Here is a 24,455-nt window from a genome sequence, read left to right as displayed (position 1 = left end):
TACATGGAACAGCCCAACATGTGTCCTGTCATTTTTTACCATTTATTAAGTTTATTTTTGTTTTTTCTTGCCAGCCTTTGTCATTGTGTTACCAGGTTGTTTATGAATCGGATATTTGAAATACTCATGGACAGATTATGATTCATCAATGGGCCCATGGAAGGTGTCGCAGGCCTGTTTTGTATAGCCAGATTTTAAAAGCGTGACTATGCAGTCATTTCGCGCTGCTTTGTAGTTGCCCATCATTTAGAGTTTACTATTTGTAGTTTTCTGTTTATATCTCTTATTTTAACTTATATTCATTTTGCACTTCTGTAGTTGCCTTAATGTGCATGGCTTTGATTAAATTAAGATAGATGTCTTTGTTTGTCAGCTCTTTGTGGGTCTTTTGTGGCTTTTTGGACCATAATATATTAATGTTACTGATATTTTGTATTGTATAAATATATTTTGCACAGTTCTTTGTATTTTATATACTCTGCATTTCATTTTTGTATTGAATTATATTTTAAAAGATTAATGAAATACTGCTTTTTATTTCCGCTTGATTGAAGGCGCGCGCAAATTGTGGCTTCGGCCGCGTGGACGCGGTTACGTCGCTGTGTGGCTGGTCGTTCAAATGCCTCTGAGAGCCAATCAGATGCTTACAGGTCACAGGTGCCGTATTTGTAGCGGAAGAGAAGATGGCTGCTGCTAAGGACGGAAAGAGTGGGCTTCTAGGAAAAGTGAGAATTAAAGTTTTATTGATTCCTGCAGCTTTGAATAAAAGTTGTGACGTGTAAATGTTCACCGTGGTTATACGGTGGGAACACAGAGGTTAGTTCTCTGTGAGTACATAATGTTACATTTTTCTATCGGCGCTGCTTTGTCGAGCTAAGCTAACGTGAACAGGCTAAAGTTGATTTATTTTGAATTAAAAATAAAGATAAAAACAGTTAATAAAGAGGTGAATGTGGGTTTTTGCTTGTGCTGTGTGCACGAACCAATCTATGTTCAAACTGCAGCCGTTTGTTCAGTTTCCTGTTTACAGCTGTTACGGACGACAAAGCCATATCACCAAATATGTACAGAAAACAGACAATTTAATTTTATTCAGCTGTTAAAACCACAGTCAATTACTTTTGGCCACAGAAACAGACATTTCGGAAACCTTAGTTTTGGCTCATGTAATCGGCAATGATTTCAAAGTAATAACATAAAGTGCTCGTGTGTTTCGTCTGTTCATTGTGTGAATGCTGCACTTGCAGAAGTCCGATTACGATTTCTTATATATATAAGGTTTAATGATGAATGTTTCTCGAGTAATTTATTAGTAAAACCTGAAATGAGAACGTATTGTCAGCGTTAAAGTGAGCAGAGATTAAATTGACTGAAGATAAAACCACGTGTCCTGTAGACACGTCAGTGAATGAATTCAGACGTTTGTTCAGGTTGATTATTATTAACGTTTGAGTTGTGTTTGACAGTCTCCACTAAGTCTGTTATATTAAAGTGCTAGTGATGCGTACTTCATGTACTAGTACCTTTTCCAAAGTACGTATCTAACGTTCTTTTAATAATATTTGTAAAAACGATTATCCCCAAGTGTAATTTTTAAAAAAATATATTAGTATAAAATATTATAAAATATATATATATTTTTATTATTATACGATTTAGTTTTAATATGCATTGTTATCATTGCATTTATTTATATTCAATGTCTTGAAACGTTTTTGACAAAAGGAGCCAAAATTAACACTGACTATACAGTTAGTGTTTGAGCATGAATGTTACATGTTTCAGTGGAGGATCAATGAAAAACCTGTGAAGATTGATAAATGGGATGGAGCTGCTGTGAAGAACTCTCTGGATGATGCTGCAAAGAAGGTATAATTTTGTATTTTTACTCTAATCACAGATAATTCATGTAGGGAAGATGATTAGTGTCACTATACAAATGTTGTGTTCTCCAGCACATTGTCTCGCTTGGGCTGCAATTTTAATTAATTCACAGTGTTTTGGTTTTATACACTTTTATTAAATACACTATGTAAACAAAACCTTTCCATTTTGAGTCAACGTGCATGTACATGGATGAAGCTCGGCTTTCTGTTGCTCAGGAAGGGAATTCAGCGTAAAAACTGTGTCAAATCAAACCCTGAACGACCCTGAATTAACGGGATAAGCCAAAAGGACAAAAAAAAATATTTGTGTTGTTCATACAATGCAGTGTCAACACAGTGTTTCAGCTGCATCATGTGTAAACATGACCTGAATGCTACCTCGGTAAAGAGACATACAGCAGTGATGCTGTGTATGCTTCTAATCTAAACTGGGCCTAGAAATGTGTTAGGGGGTTAGGGCCCTTTAGTACCAGTTTATTTCAACTCACATCATCATCATTAAATAGTGAAGGATGTTAGTGCTTAGTAAATAAACTACGGTTCTGATGATGTGTGAAGTACAAACTGCTGTAAACCTAAAGTTAATGCTACCAGCTGATATCCATTTTCATGATACTGGTTTTCCAGGACCAGTATCATGAATAATCAGTATCCACTCATTATTGAAAGTAAACATTTCTTACATTCATAAAACAGCAGACTGGTTACTACACTTCTTTTCACATCAGTGTATCTTTGTATAAGAACAGAAAACTCAGGAAATGACCTGCAGTTTGTATGATCATTATCCTTCTCCTGCTGCAGGTGGTATTAGAAAAGTATGGTTATGTGGAGAACTTTCATCTGGTTGATGGTCGTCTGTTCATCTGTACTGTCTCCTGCCTGTTTGCCATGTTGGCTCTTGTCTGGGACTACCTGCACCCCTTCCCTGAATCCAGACCGGTGCTCGCCTGCTGTGTCATCTCATATCCTTTACTTGCTCTGATCTTACCTGGTCTGCCCGATCGGCAGTATGCAGCACTAACATTATGCAGATTTTAAAGCCACAGAGGTAAAGAAATCTCAGGAATAAGATAAAACTGGTTCAAAACAGATTCTTGAGTCTCCCACAAAGATGATGACATGTCCGTCACTTGACAGGATGTTCATGTCTGTGCTGGTTTTGTTTTATGTTCCCTAACTCTTCCTCCATCACATACTTCATCATGATGGGAATTCTGACTCTGTACACCTCCTACAAAGAGAAAAACATCTTCCTTGTGGCCCTGCAGAAAGATCCAGCTGGGATGGATCCAGACCACATCTGGCAGCTGTCCTCCTCCCTCAAACGGTCAGTCACTGTCTTTGGGGGTCAAAGCAGCAGCCACTACACTTAATTAACGTACACTCACAGCTGATGTGGTTTTTAGGGAACTAACACATCAATTAGAGCTTTAAGACTGGCTGAATGATGAAGCTTCCATTTTAGGTCCTCCCTGTCCCTCCTCTGAAACAGCTTTACTTCTATTGACACACTTCACTACACTCCGTCCAGACCTCTGGGTAGTTGTTGTTATCCAATTACAATAAATAAGCAAAAAACTTACTAATGGGATTGGTCGGTAGGGTGAGTCTCAAAATACATCCAGAAGGTATGTATTTGAGTGGATTAAGGCTCTTGAGTGCTTCATCCCGCGCTACCTTGGTGTACTGGTCTTTGAGCCCCTCCACAGCATGCTGCCAGCCTTATTTATTAATTCTTTTCATAATTTTCTCATTTCAGCCCTCCCTTATGCTTCGTTGTATTTCTGTCCTGATTGTGTGTTGTAACTCTTTATACTGTTGGGGTTTCTCAGGTTTGATGACCAGTACACACTCAGAGTTTCCTTCACTGATGGGAAGTCGAAGACCTTGAGGGAAACAGAGTTTACCAAATCTGTGTCGGAGTTCTTTGACGATAACGGAACGCTGGCGATGGACCAGTTTGAAAAGTGTGTTTGTAAACTCTACGACACACTCTCCACAGACAAGAAAACCAAATAATACCGAGAAAATATCCATCAGCTCATCGCCGCACGTGTTTTTGATACTAAAGTAGGAGGTTGTCCCTCAGCATCACCTTTCTGTCACTTCATTGGCTTCATTTTAATTTCCTTAAATATCAAAATCAGTTTTTAAAATGCATGAGTACAAAATATTATCTTATGAAAATTTTGTTTAATCAGTTCGTTAAGAAAATGACCAGCACGTACAAATGATGAGAATAATTTGATACAGTCAAGTGGATTCATCTTTAGGTGAATGAATTAAAACAGATTGCAGATTACAGGTGTTACAGATTTTTTTTCAGTCTGTGTGAGTTAGAAATGTGTTGGATTTTAAAATAACCCAACATGTAGTGGAAAAGCTCAGTTTGTGGAAGTTTTTTAGAAGAGTTTGTATTTTCTCACATATTGACAGTACATTAGATGGGGGGGGGGGGGGGTCCTCCAGTCTCACAGAGCCATGCTGGATTTTCTCTCTGCAGTATGAAAACATTAAACACCCCCCTATATTGTTACCAATATTGTTTTTTGTTGTTGTTTTTTTTGTTTTTTACAAACCGAAAACTGTTATATTGGGTTTTCTTTTTTTTCATAGGGTTAATATCTAGCAATGACAAGAGAACTCCTTTACTGTTCTGTGTATAAAATGATCAATATTTATTGGACTGTTCAGGTTTCATCTGATGGACTGTCTCACATTAAAATTATCAGTTTCTCAATTAGTTTTTATATTTTTGCAGACAAGTTTAAGGATTCAGTAAGATATTTAGACAGCGTTTAGGGATATTTAACAGTTCCTTCAATACTTTGACTGTTTAATAAGTATTAACCTGGTTCTGTTTCCAGTTAAACTAATTAATCAGTTAATGTGTTAAATCAAGAGGAATCACAGGTTGTCATCGATGTTTCTTTATAAAGTTTTCAGGTTTTTAGATATAAATAAACTAGGTTAAATGACATTTCAGTTCCACAGCAGATTCTTTTTCTGCTGAACAAGTGATGTTGCATAGTAATTGGATTGATTTTTAGAGTTTTTCAGTCGTTTTAACACACCCTCTGATTTATCTTTGTGGTGTCAGCATGGTGATCTTTACAAACATTCTGATTAAATAAAAGCTGTCTGGAGGCTGGGCAGTATTTAATGATGATGTACAATGCATTAACTCGATAAAACCAGAGCCTGTCACTCACTGTATGGATCAGTCACTTGACTACTATCTGTATCCTCAATGCTAACAAAGGCAGATTTACATTTTGCAGCTGAAGAATCATATGGAGCTGCAGTTGTCTGTATGATGCAAAAAATATTGGCTCTTTTCCAGTTTCTCAGCATCTTTACATGTTTTACAAGTAAAATATGAATAAGTTTATATTGAAATTTATGACAATGTGGAAATCAAGTGATTGTCTATGAGGTGGAGTTTTGAAATAATCAGGCACCGGGACATCAAACATCAAACCTCTACCGATGTGGCTGAAATTCAACCCATTTCACAAAATTACTTTGGAGGTCATGATTCATGACTAAAACTGGGCAAAATCTGTGTGGTGTCTACCCGGCTTTGCACATTTTATAGTCAAGTGTTCAAACTACTACTTTTCAGTCTATCAGCAGTGTTTTCACTGGTGGGGGAAAATTTTCTGTAGAGTTAAAACCAGTGAACTAATGAAAACAAGCAACTCACTGGAGAAAGTGTAGCAGTGGGATTTTGTGGTGGTGCAGAAATTTAAATCATGGTTTTTTTTTTTGTTTTTTTTTTTTAAATGACATGTTTGCTCTCTGACGTAGGTTTGTAAAAGGACTCACCGAGTGTTTGTATGTTCAGGTTTATTTTTACGTATGGTCGTCAGATTAGCATTGTTAGCATCGCTCATTGACTTTTAACATCTCTGTGAATTGGTAATGCTAATGATGCTAAACACAGAACCAATGAGTTCAGAGTTCACACATTTTAAGATTTTCCATCCTCAGACAAACATGTCGATGCCTTAAAACAGGAAGTGGGCTGAATGTCAACCAAACTTTAATTTTGAATGTTTGTTATTGTAATTCTGTGAGAGCCTTATTCTCTGTAACGTGTAATAAGTTTGAAAATATTAAACATGGATATTGTTACCAAAAAACTGAGTTTATACATGTGGACATTTGTCTTATGTTTCTGTGGGTCTTTATGATACATCCGCTGTGGTCTGTCGTGTGTTGCTATGAGTAGTTCAGTCACTTCAGTAGTAGTACCACAATTTACCCAGCAGGTAGAGCTCTTGTAGAATTGCTGTACACACTGCAGCACAGTTATAATTTACACAAACAGAAAATAACCCGATCAGTTTTATTTGTGTAGTACTTTTTACATGTTGGTGATTCAGAATTATCAGCAGGAGACAGGATAATATGGGACAAGCTTCTAAATGCTGGAAGTCAAACAAAGAATGGGTGTAAATAGTAAGATCAAAAATGATCTGGATTCCAGGTTCTTAGGCCTCACACACTGCATCTGATAACTCAGTGTCCTCTAGTCATCCTGACTTCTTGTCAGGGAGGTCCTGGCTCAACAACTGGACATTTTGTTAGTAAATGAGGCAGAGAAAGTGGTGGTAGTGAGGACGAGTTTGTGAAGCTGGAAAAGCACCAGGACCTGAGAGTCTGTGCTTTTGCAGTGTCTCAGACCTGGCAGACCAGTCCAGAAAACAGGTTTGCAGTTTTTATTTACTTTGTCAGTTACCATGGTAACTAACCAGCTAAGACTAAAGAAGTGATTATTTTATAGAAAAGTAGAACCTGCCTCTCTGGGACACTTGACTCACAGTTGAATTTCTCTGAAAACAAAATATAGTTTTATGAAATGCTCCCAGCAAATTTACTGGGTGAACTAAAGACAAAAGTCCACCAAGATGCACAGTCAAGAATTATTCTGTTCTGTTCAGTTCTATTCTGTCCACTTTCCAATCTTCCCCCACCAAAACTGAGCCAGGAGGATTTTGCTGGTTTTCCTTATAAAGTTGTTTGGACCTTTTTAAGAAAAGTATCATGAGATGATTTTGTTGTGACTTGTTGATGTATAAAGGTGAATGGAATTGAACTGTATTGGACAGTATTACATACATGTACATAACATGTAACAGTGTTTAAGTCAGCACAGTGGTTACACAAAGTCCCCAGTTGGAATCTATGACCATCCACCTTTCCTTAGTTCTCTCCTACAGTCCAAAGACATGCATGGTATTGCCCATAGGTGTGAATGTGAGTGTGAATGGTTGTCTGACTGTGTATGCCTCTCTGTGTTGTCCCTGAGACAGAGTGGAGACCTGTCCAGTATGGACCCCGCCTCTCACCCAATCACAGCTGGGATAGGTTTCAGGATAACCTGTTACAGCTGATCGATGGAAGCACCGTACAGTAAGTCACAGAATAGCTGAAAAGCAGCACAAACTCGCTTGTCCAATGGGATCATACATACATCGTGAGTCTGTGAGACAGTTTGGACAAAAACATTGAACCAAAAAGATTTTTTTCCAGGACAGTTGGATTAGGTTATTGTTAGATGGTGTCATTTAAACTGAGTTCAGAAAGACGACTAGGAGGAATTTGGACATTGACAGTTTAGTGAAAGCAAACCTGGACTGTAGGCAGTTTTTTCTTGGCAGAGCCTTGTCGCAGGAGCAGCTGACTGAGGGCGGGATTAGTGACTGGGGGGGGGGGGGGGGGTACATCAGTCAGGGCTGGTGTGTGCTGCTGAGACTGTGATCAGATGTGTGTGAGGGAAGCCCAGTGTCAGAGAGAGTTGCTGTCTCCCGGCCATGGCCTGTCTGATGGCCGCCTGGTCCATCCACAACCCGGCTGTCACCAACTCCATCATCATGGTGAGTACCGAGGACACATGCTGACTCTTTTTGGACACAGTGGGGCAACTGAGGGTGTCGAACGCTTTAAAGTATCAGAGGACAGATTGGTGACATTTAGCTTTATTAATAAGATTGATACAGTTGAGACACATAGTTCACATATATTGACATATAGTGAATAGGTAATGGGGACACACTTAATTTACACCTGCCAGTGGACACATGAAGGACACAGTAGACATTAACTGGAGAATTAATACAGACCCACACAGTGTAGTAGAGATGGTGGACACAATTCAGACACTTGGAGATGTATTTTACAGAAAGTTCCACAGTCTGCATAGTTCTACTTAGCAATATGATGGAGACATAGTGAAGACATACCACAGAGGACATGTAGTGCACACATTCTTGACACATAGTGGAGACATACTGGACACATGGTCCCATACAGAACCCATAGAGACAAGTTGACACATACTGGAGAGAATTAAAACACAGTCAATATAGTGGAAAGACAGGTAAGACAAACCAGGGACGATGGAGACAGCAGAGCAGAATGTGGTCAAACATCACATGCTGCTGTTCTGTCCTATAAGATTCAACAAACCTGTGCTGAGACGCTAAGGTCCATGTGCCGTTGTGAACCACCATCAGGTTTTCTCAGGGACTAATGAGAATTCGATATTGTACAATCTGATACTGGACTGATGCTGTGTATGGGTCTAAGTGAACATATGTTGGACAAGTAGATGACAAAAATATAGGAAAACTGTCAGAGCAGAGAAATGCCAGACATATGACACATGCTGGACACTTAGTGGACATTTATTGACCAATACTAAATGTTAGATTTGGATGTCTTAATGCTGAAGGTGATGATGATGGTCCTTTGCTGAATCACAGCAGCAGTGTCCGTCCATCTAAAGCATGAAGCTCAGCTCTGTCCGACAGTTACCTCCTGCAGATTAGTGTCCCACATGGGAGCTGGATGCTCACACGCTATCCCACATAGATAGAAACACGGAAGCAGCTGACAGCTAATCTGACAGCGTCCACTGCTCTTCATCCACTGACCGTCCGGTACAACAAGATGGCCTCTGTCCTCCTCAGTATAAAACTTAAAACAGCAAATAATAAAAATACTTGTTTATGTTTTAATCCAGTAAAGACCTCTTATAGCTGTGGTCTCAAATGTTCTGAACGCCTGCAAGTACAAGTACAACAACCAGAATAATGTGTTTATTTCTAAACCATCAGGGGCTACAACCATTCACCCTGACCTGAACCCAACCTGCTAATAGTTTGAGGAACACAATGTGTCAGGGCTCAGCTTTAGATACAGCTAGGCGCAAAGATTTGCAACCACTTATTTTCAAGATAATATTCAATGTCAGCTGGTATCAGAAGTTTTGAATTCATTCATCACATGGACATTTATTTTACTTTTTTTTCCAAACGCTCTTTGATCATTTTATTTGCTTCTGATGATGAAGGAACATTTGTGCTTAAGCCGAACCTTCTTTAAATATAATGAATTAACATTTCTTTTGCTGTTTCAAAATGAGGGGATTGAACTTGGTGCAGTGGTGCAACGGTTCAGTCAGGTGGGGCCTTTCTGGGTGGAGTTTGTCTGTTGTCCTCATCAGGTGCTCTGGGTTCCTCCCAGCTTTATGATGGACTGTCCTCAGTCTGTTTGGTCTTTGGACATTAAACATAAGTGACACAGTGGTGTTGGACAGACTCTTCAGCTCCAGAAAACAACATTCTGTCTTTGTCGTCTTGTATCACTGGACCGTTACGTTTGTGATCCTAACCTGAGTTTGTGATCTAACCTTCAGAACACTAATGGGCCCCCAGACCTGATGCTGGACCCCCGGACGGTGTGTGTTTGTATGGACGAGGAGGTCAAGAAGCGGCCGACGGGCAGCCAGCAGACATCGCTTCTGCAGGGACACCTGAAGAAGGTGGACAACAACCTGACCGAGGCCCAGAGGTTCTCCTCATTACCGCGGAGACCAGCCGTCAACATAGAGTTTAAAGATGTCTCGTACTCCGTCAGAGAGGGACCCTGGTGGAGGAAGAAAGGTACTGAACCATGATTCATGAGCTTTATTGTCTTTTAGTGTACACGTTGAAATACTTGGACAGGTCCATTAATCAAACCCAGAGACAGACAATTTTGGGGACAGGAAAGTAGATTAATGACATATCAGTGCAGCAGTAAGACCCCTGAGGTAGGAAACAAACTGAACCCAAATCTGGATCGATGAACAACTTTCCACTAAAAGCCCCTGCAGGTTAAACTGGACCAAACCCCCTTAGACAGACTCAGTCTAGAAAAAATCTTTAGTCTAGATAAGTTATTGTCTCTACTGAAGACTGTCAAAATGCAGGTGTTTCATCTCCTAATATGAAAATATTATTTCTGGAAAATTGAAAATTGTCTAATATTCAGAGGGTTACTGTCAGTCACACACTGAACTGTCCTCCCTGCGCTGGAGACAAAAACAAACTGTGTCAAAGCACATTCTGTTGTAGACTGCGTCTGTCCTGACATGGAAAAATCTAACGATGCTCAATCTGTGAAAGAGCTTTTCCCAAAATAAATATGTGAAAACAGCAGCTTATTATTGTCACACACAGATTTGGGATGGTGTGTGTTTCTGTGTGTGGATTATCAGGCTGTAATCTCTTAATGCCAGTGTCCTTCTGGAAATAGCCGCAAGTCAGATTAGTAGGACTTCTGTCCCTCAACAAGAGAAGAACCAAACGAGAAAAAGAGCAAGAAAACAATTAGTTGACGGCTTTGTGTTGGCATCAGTGTGACTGACAGGTGTGCTTTGATAGCCAGGTGAGGCAACCGGTAACCAGCAGTCAGTTGGTAACGAAAGCTACAAATGTCCGATGGAGAGAAAGTCACAATTCGTGGGAAAATCACCAATGACATATAATTAGCAAAAACAGCTGAAGGCAGCTCAAAAAGTACAGTCACTCTTAACTGAGTTTACGGCTTATACTTTTCAAAATACAGAAAAAATGTTTCCACAAAATGTATTTTTAGATACATACAGATACATACAGATTTGTATATACATATATCCAAAAGTATTGGGACAGCAAAGTTGTTTATTAGTTTTTTACTGATAACTGAACATAACACTTTCAGCTTCTTTACACTACGATACTTTAAACAATTCATGATGAAGAACCTTCAGGATCAGATCCACCAGATTTCTTTTGACAGTCTTTTCCAAAAGTATTGGGACATGTGTCTAACAGGTGTGTCTTTTTACTCAGGTGGGTTCATACAGGAAATAGCTCTAAATAACCTCTGCTGGTTTTACCCTGTATTTGTTTGCAGGGAAACACTGATCAGAGCCTCTAATGTCCATCTGATCTCAGTCTCAGCCGCATCACTGAACTGACTGAAGGTTTGTGATGGGTCTCCGTAAAAACTAATCGGCATCAATTGATCAGACACTTCAAACTGTCCACTAAGAGACAGACAAGCTGCTTCAGTTTCCTGAACAAAGGAGCAATTTTTGAGACAAAAATACACCCTGAGTGTTGTTTCCCTTGCAGAGAAGTGGCTTAAAATGTTTAGGACTCCACCTGATCCAACCGGCTCCTGGATTCAAAGCCACACCTTCATTGACAACAGTATGTGTGTTTGTACCAGGTCGTCTTTACAGCTCCCGGATTATTCAAACAGTTTGAGGTTTCACAGGTTGGACTGTTTGGCCACCATGACACCCTCTGAAGTATTTCTGTCCTCTGTGTGTTTTCACGGTCAGTGAAAGCTAGAAGAATAAAGACACATAATTAGTGATGTGCTGCACAAACTTGGTGGTGATAAAAACACATTTAGTGAAAACCACATATATCACGTTTCAGCTTTTCAGGAACAAGGAAAGAAAAGACTGAACAAAGAGTTCAGGTGTATTGAGTCTACAAACAGGAAACCTGATCTGAGGTGGACTGACTTTGGGCTCATTCACAGTTTTTATGTGAGTTTTCAAGGGGTCAGAGTATTTCTTCCCTGTAGAAAGCACCCTGAAGTAAAATCATCAAAATCATCGGTTTGTCCTGTAGAAGATCAAAATGAAAATTAGTAACTGAACCGTTAGGACTGATTCATTCAGTCTCATCATGACATTATTCAAAACTAATACAAAAAAGTTTGTGGTAAATGTGAGCAGCAGAACTTTGTTTTTTCTTTTAAACTTTCTTAAATTTCTATAAATCTAAAAATAATATTCTCTGTAATAATGTTTTTGTTTAATAGTACACACAGTAAGTACTTTCCGTTTGGTAGTTTTCAGTACATGTCAGTGAAGTAGGCATTTACTTATATTTAAAAACTGTGGTATTGATACTTTTACCTAAATATTGTATCAAAGTACTTCTACCACCACTGAATAAAGTAGTGCCTGCTGTTTCAGTCATGCAGTACCTCACGGTTCTAGCAATAGCACAGCTCATTTCTTATGAACTGAATGCTAAAACGTGATCACTGTGAAATCTGGAGTTGGTGTCCGAGTCTGTGTTCAGTTTCAACATGTTACAGGCCTGTTGTTGGTCTCACATGGATGTGGACGTGTCTCTGTTCTGTCTCAGCTGCTTTTTGGTTGTCTTAAGTCTGTAATAAGATGCTGTGAGACTGTTAAATGCATCAAATTTCCTTTTGAAGCAGCTGTTTTGTTCTTAAGTGAATTAGAAAACCAGAGTTTCAATAGGAACAATTCACACCTGCTCAGGTATGAGGAAGTCCTGGTCCCATACAAAAACCAGCCTTTTTACATATAGTCGCCTTGGGGAACCCAGTGTGGGGGGCAGGAGGGGTGACCCTCACCTGCTGCCAACACAATCCCATATTTATATTTATATATTTATATACTACTCAGCTCCCGGTCCTCCAGGCTACAATTCAAAGTGTCCCTGGGCAAGACACTGAACCCCCAAGTTGTCCCTAGTGTCTGCTGCTTAGTTGTAAGTCACTTTGGATAAAAGCTAAATGACTAATTGAAATTGTAGAAGTAGCTGTAAAGCGTCTGTGGGGAGGCAGCGTGGTGCAACAGCTGTTAGCAATCTGTTGGTCACTGGTTGGCCCAGACAAAGCTGAAGTGACTCAGTACAGCAGTTGGTCTTCGTCAGCACCAGTTCTCTGATGTAGGCTTGAGTGAACATTATAAAGTGATGCAGCTTTTTTCCCATCGTGCTTCACCACTGCTGATGGGGGCCCAATTAATTTACCCCCCTCAGACCACCTACATCCTTCATTTTACAGTGGTATAGAGAAGCCCTGTTTTTCTGTAAAACAGGCCTGGTTAATGATAACTTGGTATCAAGCCTGAGGCTTCTGTGCAGCTCCATCAGACTAAAGGTGGAGGAGTCATCGTCAGCTAATCTGAGTGGTTAGAAAACCGTTATTGCTTCTCATAATCGTACCTGAGTTCATTCAAGGTCTCCTTAAGCCACACAGTCACACACACAAACTCAATTTAACCTGTTAAACTCTGAAAATCATCAACTGTTTCTCTTAATCTGTTCTCTGGATCTTTAAATCTGTACTTTTGTTCAATTTTAAAGTTTAAGTGCAGTTTCCCATTGTTTGTGTTCTCAAAGTTATTCTCCTGCAAATCAAACTTCCCTCTTTACATTGAGGATGTTAGAAAAAGCAACGGTTGGAAACTGCAACATTAAAATTTAAACTTCCATTAGTGAAAACTGATGGTGTCATTCAGCACGATGTATACGCAGATAACATAGGTTTACCAGCCAACAAAAGCCATGTTACAGTTTTAATGTAATACTGTGTATTATTGCAGTACAGTGTGTTTTACTGCTTAGAGGTTACTGTCGGTCAGAGAATTAAATCCAATTCCATCAGATTAAATCTGTTAATCTCCTTAAAGAACATTCAGCCCCCATCAGCAGACAAAAAACTGCAGCAGAACTGCAGGTTATCTTCATCCATGAATTGTCTTCCTCAGCGAAAGTAGTTTTAGCTTTAAAGGAAAATGTCTTTTTAGGAACATTTTAACCTCTGAATCCCATAATATCTTGAAATTCGTATCCCCACACTCAAAAAAACAAACAAACAAGTTTTTATTTAATTTATTTTATATTCAACAAATCACGTGCTACAAAACCTCTGTGAGAACTTTGCTATGACCTAATTTCCTTGATTTTTCTTCCAAAGAAAAGCTCTTCAGCTCTGTGATCTCACAATAGTGGAACGATCTACTAAACTGATCACACAGTATTTTAAAGAAGGAACTCTTCCTTAACTTCATCTGGACCTAAACAAAATAACAACAAACCCTCATTCTTTCTTTCTTTCTTTTTCTTTCTTCGTATGGAGAAATACTTTTTTGTACCAGTTTACACTTTGGTTAGATGAAATAAAGGTTTGTGCTCACACAGTTTTTGAGAAATCAAACATGACTTTTTGAAGCATCAGCCTTAGCACCACATTAATGTCCAACATCCAAAGTTGTGCACAGAACATCAGATGAAGTGTGCAGTGTGTAAAAAGTGCAAAGCTACAGTGGTTATGTTTTTAATCGATAAGTCCTCCAACCTAAACATCATTTGTCCCTACCTTTAGTCTGAAATTACGGCTTCCTCAATATTACGCAACATTATGTCACACACAAAAAATTTTTTTTCTTTGATAAGTCCTCCACCAATCCTAGAGTGACTGTGTCATATTCACTATGGGTACTGGATAATGTGTAGAAGTAATATGTTTCTGTTGGCTGTTTTCTGCTGCTGGTACAACCTTTAGATTTACATTTTAGAGGTTTTTCTTGAATTTTAATGAACCGTGTGAAAATTGTGCACCGGCAAACTTGAGAAACACACAAAAAAAAACACTTCACAGTTCATGTTTCAGGAATTTGTTGATGGTCAACCAGCTCATATGTTAAGTCAACACAGATTTCTTTTGGGTTTTTTTTTAAATTATTGCTATTTGTGTCTTGAAACATAAGGTACCCTGTATCTATAACAAACATTCGTTTTCTCGGCTGTAATAAACACATTTTAAAACCACTGACCAACCTCCCTATTGGATCATTTTAAGACCATGTGCGAAGGAGCAGCAACAATCCAACTCAATGTATGCAGTTACAGAGATAATGCATGTACGTGCCAACCACATGGACAGGAGTATAATTAATACAAAAGCAAAATTCAAAATTTGCAAAAACAACTTTATTAGATAAAATCAAATCCTTACAACTTCCCCTGCCCAATCTCTTCACCGTAGAAGAACCAAAGCAGGGATTACACATGACCTAATCTTCCTCAACATATCAGTGAGAGTATCTGTGCATGTTCGAGTGAAACCAGACCGAGAGAAAAACCACCAAACTGATCTGAAACCCGACTCGTGGACTTGAAGACAAAGAGCTGTTCTTGCTTGGGCTGGGAACCTGCACACTGATTGTTTCTGTTCTGTCTCAGGTTACAAAACTCTGCTCAAAGGAATCTCTGGGAAATTTACCAGTGGGGATCTGGTGGCCATCATGGGGCCCTCAGGAGCCGGAAAGTCCACCCTCATGAATATCCTGGCCGGTTACAGGTGAGGCTGCTCTGACTGGGTGGTGTGACTAAAATACAAATTTATGTTTACTGGTTTAATTTACAGTCATCTTTAGTTAAACTGTAAATCTGTGCTGCTCCACACAGAAACCTTTGATGAAGACATCATTCAAAAAGTTTGAGCTTAAATCATAGTTTTATAGCACTGCATATAAAGAACAAATAACACGTGGCTTTTAATATTAGGATAAAGTTAGAAAATCAAGCAGATAAACAAGCAATGGGCCGCGATGTATCAGCAATCTGTGGAAGTAGTTTGGACCTGTATCAACTGTCTGGTCGTTTATCAGCAGTCTGATCCTGTATCAGCAGTCATATCCCATACCAGTTGTCTAGTCCTGCTCTCATTAGTCTTTTTCAGTAGTCTAGTCCTCTATCAGAAGTTGGGTCCCATATCAGCAGGTTGATCCTCTATCAGTCTGATCCTGTATAAGCAGTCTGGTCCTGTATCCTATCTCTAAATCGGTGTGTTTGTGTTTTGAACAGGGAGACAGGGATGAAGGGGGAGATCCTGATCAACAGTCAGCCCAGAGACCTGCGCTCCTTCAGGAAGGTTTCCTGTTACATCATGCAGGATGACATGCTGCTGCCTCACCTCACCATTCTGGAGGCAATGATGGTACAAACTCCAACTTCCCTCACAGCACAAGTGTTGCATCAATAAAGTGTGAACTATTAGATGTGTACACTGTTTTTTATTGATATTAATCTATGCAAAACCTAGAATAATCATCCCTGTGGCTGTAGCTCCCGGCCTCGGTGTGTTGTTACATGTTACAGAATCCTGTTTGTTTCTGCAGGTTTCTGCCAACCTGAAGCTGCAGGAGAAGGTGGAGGCTCGTAGTGAGATGGTGAGTGTTAAGCCCCTCAGCACTTGCTCATACTTTGATTTCTGAGGTTAAACATTCTGTCTCTGGTCTCTTTGTCTTCTTCAGGTCAAGGAGATCCTGACTGCACTGGGCTTACTAGACTGTGCAAAAACCAGGACATCTCACCTGTCAGGAGGGCAGAGGAAGAGACTGGCCATCGCTTTAGAGCTTGTCAATAATCCTCCGGTCATGTTCTTCGACGAACCCACCAGGTCAGGAAAAAGCACGGCTGCAGAAGTGAAAAAATGTGAAATCTTGTCACAGTTTGTTTCTTTAAATGTTGTTGACTGTAGACTCCAGATTCCTGTGACCCTGCCTACAGTTTTATTATTGGCTGGTTCTGCAGCAAGACTGGATTCATTCAGGTCCCCAGACCAAAACCCTAGTGAGCATTAAGGCCACTGAGATGTGTCTGTCCATTCTGTCACTGTCAGAAACAAAAGTTAAATAGTGTATTTCTGAAGGTCCATGACAGCTGAGGAAACTGCATTCAATGATTAATATGTTTTGTAGCAGAACAAGTTTCTTAATGGAACCTGTCCAACAACAAACAGCTTCAGTGAAGACTGACCATCCTCCCTGTCTCTCTGTCTCTGGGTGTCTCAGTGGGTTGGATAGCTCATCTTGTTTCCAGGTGCTGTCTCTGTTGAAGGCTCTGGCTCAGGGAGGACGAACCGTCATCTGCACCATCCACCAACCCAGTGCCAAACTGTTCGAACTCTTCGACAAGGTGATCAGTCCCAAAACTCCATCTGTTAGATAATGCAGCATGATCAGAACACGACCGAAGTCAGATGCCAAACACTCTGTTATTCAAAGGTGGAACATACAGATGGGTAGAATCCCCAAAATGTAGAACAAAAAAGTTTTTAACATAATTAATAACTTCCTGTTGTTGTTCACAGTGTTTTTCTTAATTCACACAACATCTAGTCAAAAACTGAAATCCTCTCACCAAGTCTCAGCTTCAAAGTTCTTTAGCCAACTCATCTTAGGCTTTCATATATGCTATTGGAGCTCTTTGTCTTCTTCTGAATAAAGACCCAAAGTGAGGATAAAATAAAACAAAAATGCACTAAAACTTTCCAGGGAAAAGCAAGTTTGAAGCTGAGTTTACTGCTTTCTCAAAGCTGGACTAAGTGAGGATCAGCAGAACCAACAGAACCCGTCTGTTTTTGTGTGTGTTCCAGCTCTATGTGCTGAGTCAGGGTCAGTGTATCTACAGAGGTAAAGTCTCCAGTCTGGTTCCCTACCTGAGAGACCTTGGACTCAACTGTCCCACCTACCACAATCCTGCGGACTTTGGTAAGACCCCACCCCCACCTCAGATAAACTGCACTGATTTGCACTAACTGTCGTCTGTTGGACAGTGATGGAGGTGGCGTCTGGCGAGTATGGCGACCAGATGGTCAGACTGGTGAAAGCAGTCCAGGACAAGAAGTGTGAGAAGGACTATCAGACCGAGCTAAACGGAGAATCAAACCACCACCCATTTCTGTGGCAGCGCACGGAAGAGGTAAAAACAAACACACCCCAACAATCACCATCTGCTGGGAGCTCAGAGAGAATTACAGGAGTAGGGTTTACTTTGACACATTCGAGATGAGCTGAGAAGAAGCACTCACAGTTTCAGACACAGATCTGTCCCCTCAATATTCATACTGCAGCTGTGGACATGTACACAGACACGTCAGGATGGAACCTCTGGACAAGAAACAGCAAGAAGAAGCTCCTTCATTTGTCGTCTTTGACTAAACAACAAAAAAATGTGAAAGCAACCAATCTTAAGTATAACAGCCTGACTTTTCAGTCAGTGACCTGAAACTGTTGGCAGTGTGGACAGACAGGACGTAGTGATCTGCACAGAGTTCGCTCACACTCTAATGGATTCGGGTGGTGATGAAATTCACTGATGCCTTTATATTCAGTCTCCAGTCATTGTTATAAAGATGTTTATGATTTAGCCTCCATGTAACAACTACATTTTTAATCTGTTTATTACACCAACACCAAAGTAGCCAGAATGTTTCTAAACCATTCAGACACATGCTTTGAACATTCCCCGAACTATCTGATCACTTCACTATGCAATTTATATAATGTGTATACAGTATAACATCTCATTTCACAGGCCCAAACATAGCTGGATAGGTGGTTGTGTTCTGTGGTTCTTCCCAAATTTTAAAACTTCAAAAAAAGTCTTCAACTTGCATTACTTTCATCCGCAGCCCCAGAAGCGCTTTTATTATAATACCTAAAGATTGTCAGAGGCAGTTGTGCAGGAAAAGTTCCATAAGAAAACAACTTTGCATCACCCTCCTGGCATTTAGTATCAGCTTGCGTGAGACATTGGGTGTGATCCAGAACCATTCTCATTTTGCTTTTGATCAAATATTTATGAGAAAACAAATGTTCTTATGCCAAGATAACGAGATAGTTATTCCGTTATTATGTGATTCCGGAAAAAAGTGGGCATTCTCAGCTTTCAGTTTGTCACTGAATACATTAACTTAAATGGAAGTTTGAAGTTTGAAGGAAAAAACACTCCTTAGGTTTGGTGAGATTCCATCACACACGGGAATTCAGGCGCAAGAGCCAACAGGGGACAGGAAGTGCAGTATACAATTTATTAACAAGAAAACAAACATTCAAGCTTACAGCAGGTGGGCAAAGGAAATAAATTGCTCACTGCCAAAGGCAGGAGAAATAAAAATTTGGAGAAAACAAAATGCTCACAGAAGGTAGGAGGAAATAATCAATTTAGAGAACAAACTAACTAACCAAATGCCGTTAATACTTACTCCGATAACTAACTAACAGAACAAATTACAAGACTGACTAACGCACTGAAAAGATTATCAAGCTGGTGGTCGGGAAAACGAACGAGAAGAGGATACATGGGGAGACACACTAGCAACAATCAATGGGAATGAAAGTCTTTATAAAAAGACAGGTGCCAGCTGAGCAATGGAAAGCCAAGATGGACTAGAGACAGACTGAGGTGGAACTGAGTGATGGGAAGCCTCAGCTGGTGGGGAAGAGAAATGCAGGGAGACATACAGACAAGATGAAAAAACAGAAGACACAGGAACAAATTAAATCTAAGCAAAGAAACAAAAAACTCAACTTCTGACAGGTTCACGTATATGTTTATACTTTTACTAAACTCACTGTGTCTTAATGGAGTTTTCATCTGTTTGCACTGTTTTCAGTCATTTAAAAAAAAAAATTTCTGTTTCTCAGGAGAGTTTGTCTTCTGAAGGTTGTCACAGTTTCTCAGCAAGCTGCATGACCCAGTTCTCCATCCTGTTCAGAAGAACTTTCCTCAGCATCCTCAGAGACTCTGTGAGAAAACCGTTTCCATAACTGCAGAATGAAACATGAGTACATCAGAAAATCACCAACACTCGCACTAACTGCTGTGCTAAGACCTGTTCTCATTGGTTGAGCAGGTGCTGACCCACCTGAGGATCTCGTCTCACATTGGGATCGGTGTTCTGATTGGTCTGCTGTACTTGGGTATTGGGAACGAGGCCAAAAAGGTTCTGAGCAACTCAGGATTCCTCTTCTTCTCCATGTTGTTCCTCATGTTTGCTGCTCTGATGCCCACGGTGCTCACATGTGAGTTAACATAAATCAGTTTTTTTAATTTGCCCTTAAAACTGCAGAATTTTATTTATTTTTTAATACATGGATCTGACAATGTGTTTCAGTTCCTCTGGAGATGGGAGTTTTTCTGAGGGAACACCTGAACTACTGGTACAGTCTGAAGGCCTACTACCTGTCCAAAACCATGGCCGACATCCCATTCCAGGTAACCTTCCATATTATATAATGTCACATTTCATCCATCCATTATCTTTAACTCCTTGTCGTGTTCAGGATCGTGGGGGCCTGCAGCGTATCTCAGCTGTCATTGGGTTAGAGGTTCATATCACCACGGACAGGTCTCCATTCTGTCTGAGGGTTGTCACAGAGAGATATACACAGACAGACAACCATTCACACTCACAGCTACAGACAATTTAGAGTCATCAACTAATCTAACATGCATGTATTTGGACTGTGGGAAGAAACCGGAGGAAATCCGCACAGTTTCAGCACTTTCTGTTCTGTGGTGCTGCCTATAAAATTCACTTGATATTCAGCCGAAAATACAAATATGAAAAACTGCTTGAAAGGTTTCACACAGACATAGTTACATGTTTTTATTTTGACTACATTTTAAACAGGAAAACACAAACACAAGTATACATATCTATTTAGTCACTTTACAGCAACATTTGATCTTTACGGGACTAAAAATGCCACATTGTACAGATCTCTGCTGAAGTCCAGAGAAGCTCAAACTCTGTTCATACTGTTACTGTCTTTTAATACATCTCTTCTTGTATAGGTAGTATTTCCTGTGGTTTACTGCAGTATTGTGTACTGGATGACTGCGCAACCTCCAGATGCTGGGCGGTTCTTCCTCTTTCTTTCTCTGGGGATCCTGACCTCACTGGTGGCTCAGAGTCTAGGTCTGCTGATTGGAGCTGCCTCCACCTCATTGCAGGTAACTTTACCATCTGTAAACTCACCTGTGTGACATCACAGACAGGTGTGTTTACCTGCTGACCTCACTCAGGTGTGCTTGTTTCCCGCAGGTGGCAACGTTTGTTGGTCCAGTCACAGCAATCCCAGTTCTGTTGTTTTCTGGCTTCTTTGTCAGTTTTGACACCATTCCCTGGTACCTGCAGTGGATGTCATACATCTCCTATGTCAGGTGGGTGCGCTGTTTGAAACAAAGGCAAAAAAAGAGAAGTACAAAGAGTTAAGAGTTTTTTGGGAGGTTTTTTTCATCATGCTAAGTCACACTGGAAAAAGAACTCCTTAATTTTTTTAATGAAATAAAACAGAAATTAGGGGTCAGTTTCATGTAATGTGAATAAAATACCATTGATGTCACACCCTCAAAGGAGGGTTTAAGGGGTAGGGACTTGGATTTAGGGTTTTAGAATCAGGTTTTAGTTAGGGTCGAATAATTAGTCGTGGTGGTTAGGTTAGAGGTAAGGGAATCAATTGTGTCAATAAGTTCAGACTGGCTAAGTATTTCCTCCTCTTTTGTTGTGGTCCAGATATGGTTTTGAGGGTGTCATCCTGTCCATCTACGGTCTGGATCGAGAGGATCTTCACTGTGATCAAGACCAAACATGTCACTTCCAGAAGTCTGAGGCAATCCTAAAGGAGCTGGACATGCTGGATGCCAAACTTTACCTAGACTTTATTGTCCTTGCCATCTTCTTCTTCTCTTTGAGGCTTATCGCTTACTTCGTCCTGCGATACAAGATCAGCGCTGAGAGGTAGACCAAAGCCAGGAGGGGGACAATGATAAGCAGTTTCAGGAGAAGAGGCTCTGAACATTCTTGGTTTAGGCCAAAAATCTTTAGGCCCAAAGTTTACTTGTAGCCATATAGTTTGTCTACATGTGAACACTGAATCTACTGTGGCTCACTGTCACATTATCAGATGTATTTAATGCACTGGTGAGGATGACTTTTATCTGTGGATCCCTCACATTCTATTACCCCTACACCATTTCTAAAGATGTTTAATTCATCCTTTTAGGCAAAATCCTTCTGGATAGAAGACTGCTCAGGTGCTTCCACTCCTTAGAGATGGTGTGACACTGATGACATAAACAACTGTTGACCTAATGACTTTCGGCCACAATAGTGGTTTTAGGCCTGCTCATAGCAGATTAACTGATAAGGCTGCTGTTGTGGTGACATTGGTGACCTGATAAAACAATACAATGTGCTGCGCTCTTTGTAGATAGAGTTAAGGTTAAGGTTCATACCTTTGATATACTTTGATAGTATGAAACTGTTGCTGCTCAAGTTCCCAGGCTGATCAAAATGATCCGAAAGGATCAGTATTAAGCCCACAGCTTTTTACTCTGTACTCTGTAATTATTTTTATTTTCTAAATCTGGACTTTATTACGCATTTCTATGCTGATGATATCACCTTGTACGTAATCAAAGCTAAAGGAACCAACTGGGCCTCCACATTTCCATCTGTTTTGATTGTCCTGCAGACTTCCCTGGTTAATCTAAATGTTTGCATTTCACAAGAGAACATACCACAAATGTTCCCGTGTATACTCTAAATGGAGCTTTACTTCAGCATACTTAGAAGTTGGTTAGACAGTAGGTTGTCCTGCAAAACCCATGATTTTCAATCCACTATACTGTCTGTCTACACTGGATTGTGGATATATCCCGGATGTTCACGCCACTGGTACTACGATTAACCACTGGATTCTATTTGCCACAGTGCTATTTGATTTATTACAGCAAACAGTAATTGTACCCATCAGTGAATTATATAAACTTTTCAATGGTCTCCACTGGCATCTAGAAGGCATCAGACATTATTTTTTAGTAATAACTACTAGTACTGGAATGAGCTGCAACAAAGTTTGAGGTTTTAGGGAAAAACTTGAAGTTACAGTTTGTAGAAACAATTTTCTTTGAGAGACTTTAAAGCTGACTGGATTAACCAAAAACAAAGAAACAAAAAAAAAAAAAAAAAAGAAAAAGAAAAAAATGAAAAGATGCTTTTTGTAGAAGTCAGAGCCCTGAAGATGATTTGTCTTTTGTTCGAGGTCTTTAAGTGTGGTGTGAGAACCAGTGAGGACATTCATGTCCTGCAGTATTAGGAGCTGGACTCCTGATTCCTGAAGAGTTCCACAATCTGAATGATCAAACAGACAGACTGTCTGGAGAACCTTTGATTTGTATTTAGAGCCACCAGAATAAAACCTGCTCCAGTCAGGATGGGGCAATATGGACAAACTTATTTTTTGTGTTTCTTATAATCTGTTTGTGGATGTTCATAACTTAGTACATCTTCAAAGAGTCTAAAGACAGAAACAATGTACATTGAACTGTTCGTTAATAAAGATGTACAATATCTTGAATAAGGATTTTATTTACTTCCACATGAAATTCTGTTTAAAGAACCCTCAGGTGAAATATTTATATTATCAAGATCCCCCCTTACTGCTACAAACAAGGCTGAAAGTCTACAGATAAAAGTCAACAATGTCAGCTTTAATATGATAGTATTTTCACCATAAAATGTCAAATACCATAGAACATAGCACCTTTTGTATCATATAAGTAAATAAAATAATTGAAACAATCTATAAATTAATACTTGATTACAAATGTTCATTTAAAGGCAGATGATCCTTCTCAGATTTCTAAATTCCTAAAGTCCTGCCTCCCTAAAATTTCTTCACTCTGATGTAGTCCTTTGTTGACTTCACACTTTTGGATCATTGTCTTGCTGCATAATGAAGCTCCCCTACATAGTTTTGAGACACTTTTATGTAACAGCAGAACCAGGCTCATGGTGGGTGGCCATCTGCCTTGACCAGTTCGGCTGAGTGGAAATGGAAGAGAGAAAAGAACAGAGCAACAAAAAGCAGCATCAAAACATCGGGCAGGTTGGTAGGACCCGTAGCTGGACACTGGAAAACACACAGCTTCAAAGCCGGGGACACCTGCAAAAAGGAACAGAGAGAGGGAGACAGAGAAGGACAAAGACAACTATGGGAGAAAACACACAGAGTTAATGTGATAGAGTGGTGACAATTGTGGGGTGGGAGGAGACGAGAGAGGGACAAGAGGAGGAAAGGAGCCCAGTGCATCGGGGGGTGGGTCCCCCAGCAGTCTAAGCCTATAGCAGCATAACTATAACTAACTATAAGCTTTATTAAAGAGGAAGGTTTTGAGCCTAGACTTAAAGTATAGAGGGTGTCTGCTTCCTGAATCTGAACTGGGAGCTGGTTCCACAGGAGAGAAGCTTGATAGCTAAAGGCTCTGCCTCCCATGTATCTATTAAGTGTAGAGCTTTCTTGAGCAGTCTAGTTGGAATAAGAGCTAGCAGACAGGTTCTTAGGCTGTAGAATTATCAACAAGATAATAAACTTGTGCAGGAGTAACGTTAAGTTGGCTACTTTCCATTGTATTGACAAATGGTGAAGCAAATGATGAAATAATAATTTCTTTAAATTTGTTAACAGCTTTTTCACTTAAGCATCTGCTATAGTGGGCTGTGAGGACACTGCAGAGAGGCAATTTAAGACTGGAGTACTGTGAGGGTCATGTTTTTCAACTTCTCCAGTGCATTTAACACTATCCAACCATCACAGCTGCAGTGGAAGCTGGAGTT

At 39.9% G+C, this 24,455-nt stretch overlaps 2 protein-coding genes across 2 annotated transcripts; both read left to right on the top strand.

The window, feature by feature from the left end:
- The first annotated feature begins 573 nt into the window (after nucleotides 1-573).
- On the top strand, nucleotides 574-6,038 carry spcs2 (signal peptidase complex subunit 2). The gene is made up of 5 exons (XM_067506265.1): nucleotides 574-725; nucleotides 1,786-1,869; nucleotides 2,691-2,854; nucleotides 3,085-3,216; nucleotides 3,722-6,038. The coding sequence occupies exons 1-5, from the start codon at nucleotides 684-686 to the stop codon at nucleotides 3,906-3,908; spliced, it is 609 nt and encodes a 202-aa protein (XP_067362366.1). The 5' UTR covers nucleotides 574-683; the 3' UTR covers nucleotides 3,909-6,038.
- Nucleotides 6,039-7,656: 1,618 nt separating this feature from the next.
- Nucleotides 7,657-23,252, top strand: abcg1 (ATP-binding cassette, sub-family G (WHITE), member 1). The gene is made up of 15 exons (XM_067508703.1): nucleotides 7,657-7,771; nucleotides 9,595-9,841; nucleotides 15,227-15,344; nucleotides 15,851-15,983; nucleotides 16,165-16,215; nucleotides 16,300-16,445; nucleotides 16,840-16,963; nucleotides 17,424-17,538; nucleotides 17,604-17,749; nucleotides 19,477-19,578; nucleotides 19,686-19,854; nucleotides 19,947-20,047; nucleotides 20,630-20,788; nucleotides 20,880-20,998; nucleotides 21,351-23,252. The coding sequence occupies exons 1-15, from the start codon at nucleotides 7,709-7,711 to the stop codon at nucleotides 21,577-21,579; spliced, it is 2,022 nt and encodes a 673-aa protein (XP_067364804.1). The 5' UTR covers nucleotides 7,657-7,708; the 3' UTR covers nucleotides 21,580-23,252.
- The last annotated feature ends 1,203 nt before the right edge of the window (nucleotides 23,253-24,455 follow it).

The sequence above is a fragment of the Channa argus genome, chromosome 6 (assembly GCF_033026475.1).
Source record: "Channa argus isolate prfri chromosome 6, Channa argus male v1.0, whole genome shotgun sequence".
NCBI lineage: Eukaryota > Metazoa > Chordata > Actinopteri > Anabantiformes > Channidae > Channa > Channa argus.
The sequence above is the reverse complement of the archived record's forward strand: the minus strand, read 5'-3'. Positions and strand labels throughout refer to the sequence as shown.

What these genes read in the sequence shown, in the direction of transcription:
- spcs2 (XM_067506265.1), top strand. Translation starts at nt 684, where the DNA reads ATGGCTGCTGCTAAGGACGGAAAGAGTGGGCTTCTAGGAAAA. An exon ending in GCCTGCTGTGTCATCTCATA is followed by an intron (nt 2,855 to 3,084) that starts TCCTTTACTTGC and finishes CTCCATCACATA; the next exon opens with CTTCATCATGATGGGAATTC. An exon ending in CTGTCCTCCTCCCTCAAACG is followed by an intron (nt 3,217 to 3,721) that starts GTCAGTCACTGT and finishes GGGGTTTCTCAG; the next exon opens with GTTTGATGACCAGTACACAC.
- abcg1 (XM_067508703.1), top strand. Translation starts at nt 7,709, where the DNA reads ATGGCCTGTCTGATGGCCGCCTGGTCCATCCACAACCCGGCTGTCACC. An exon ending in CTGCCTCCACCTCATTGCAG is followed by an intron (nt 20,789 to 20,879) that starts GTAACTTTACCA and finishes TGTTTCCCGCAG; the next exon opens with GTGGCAACGTTTGTTGGTCC. An exon ending in TCATACATCTCCTATGTCAG is followed by an intron (nt 20,999 to 21,350) that starts GTGGGTGCGCTG and finishes GTTGTGGTCCAG; the next exon opens with ATATGGTTTTGAGGGTGTCA.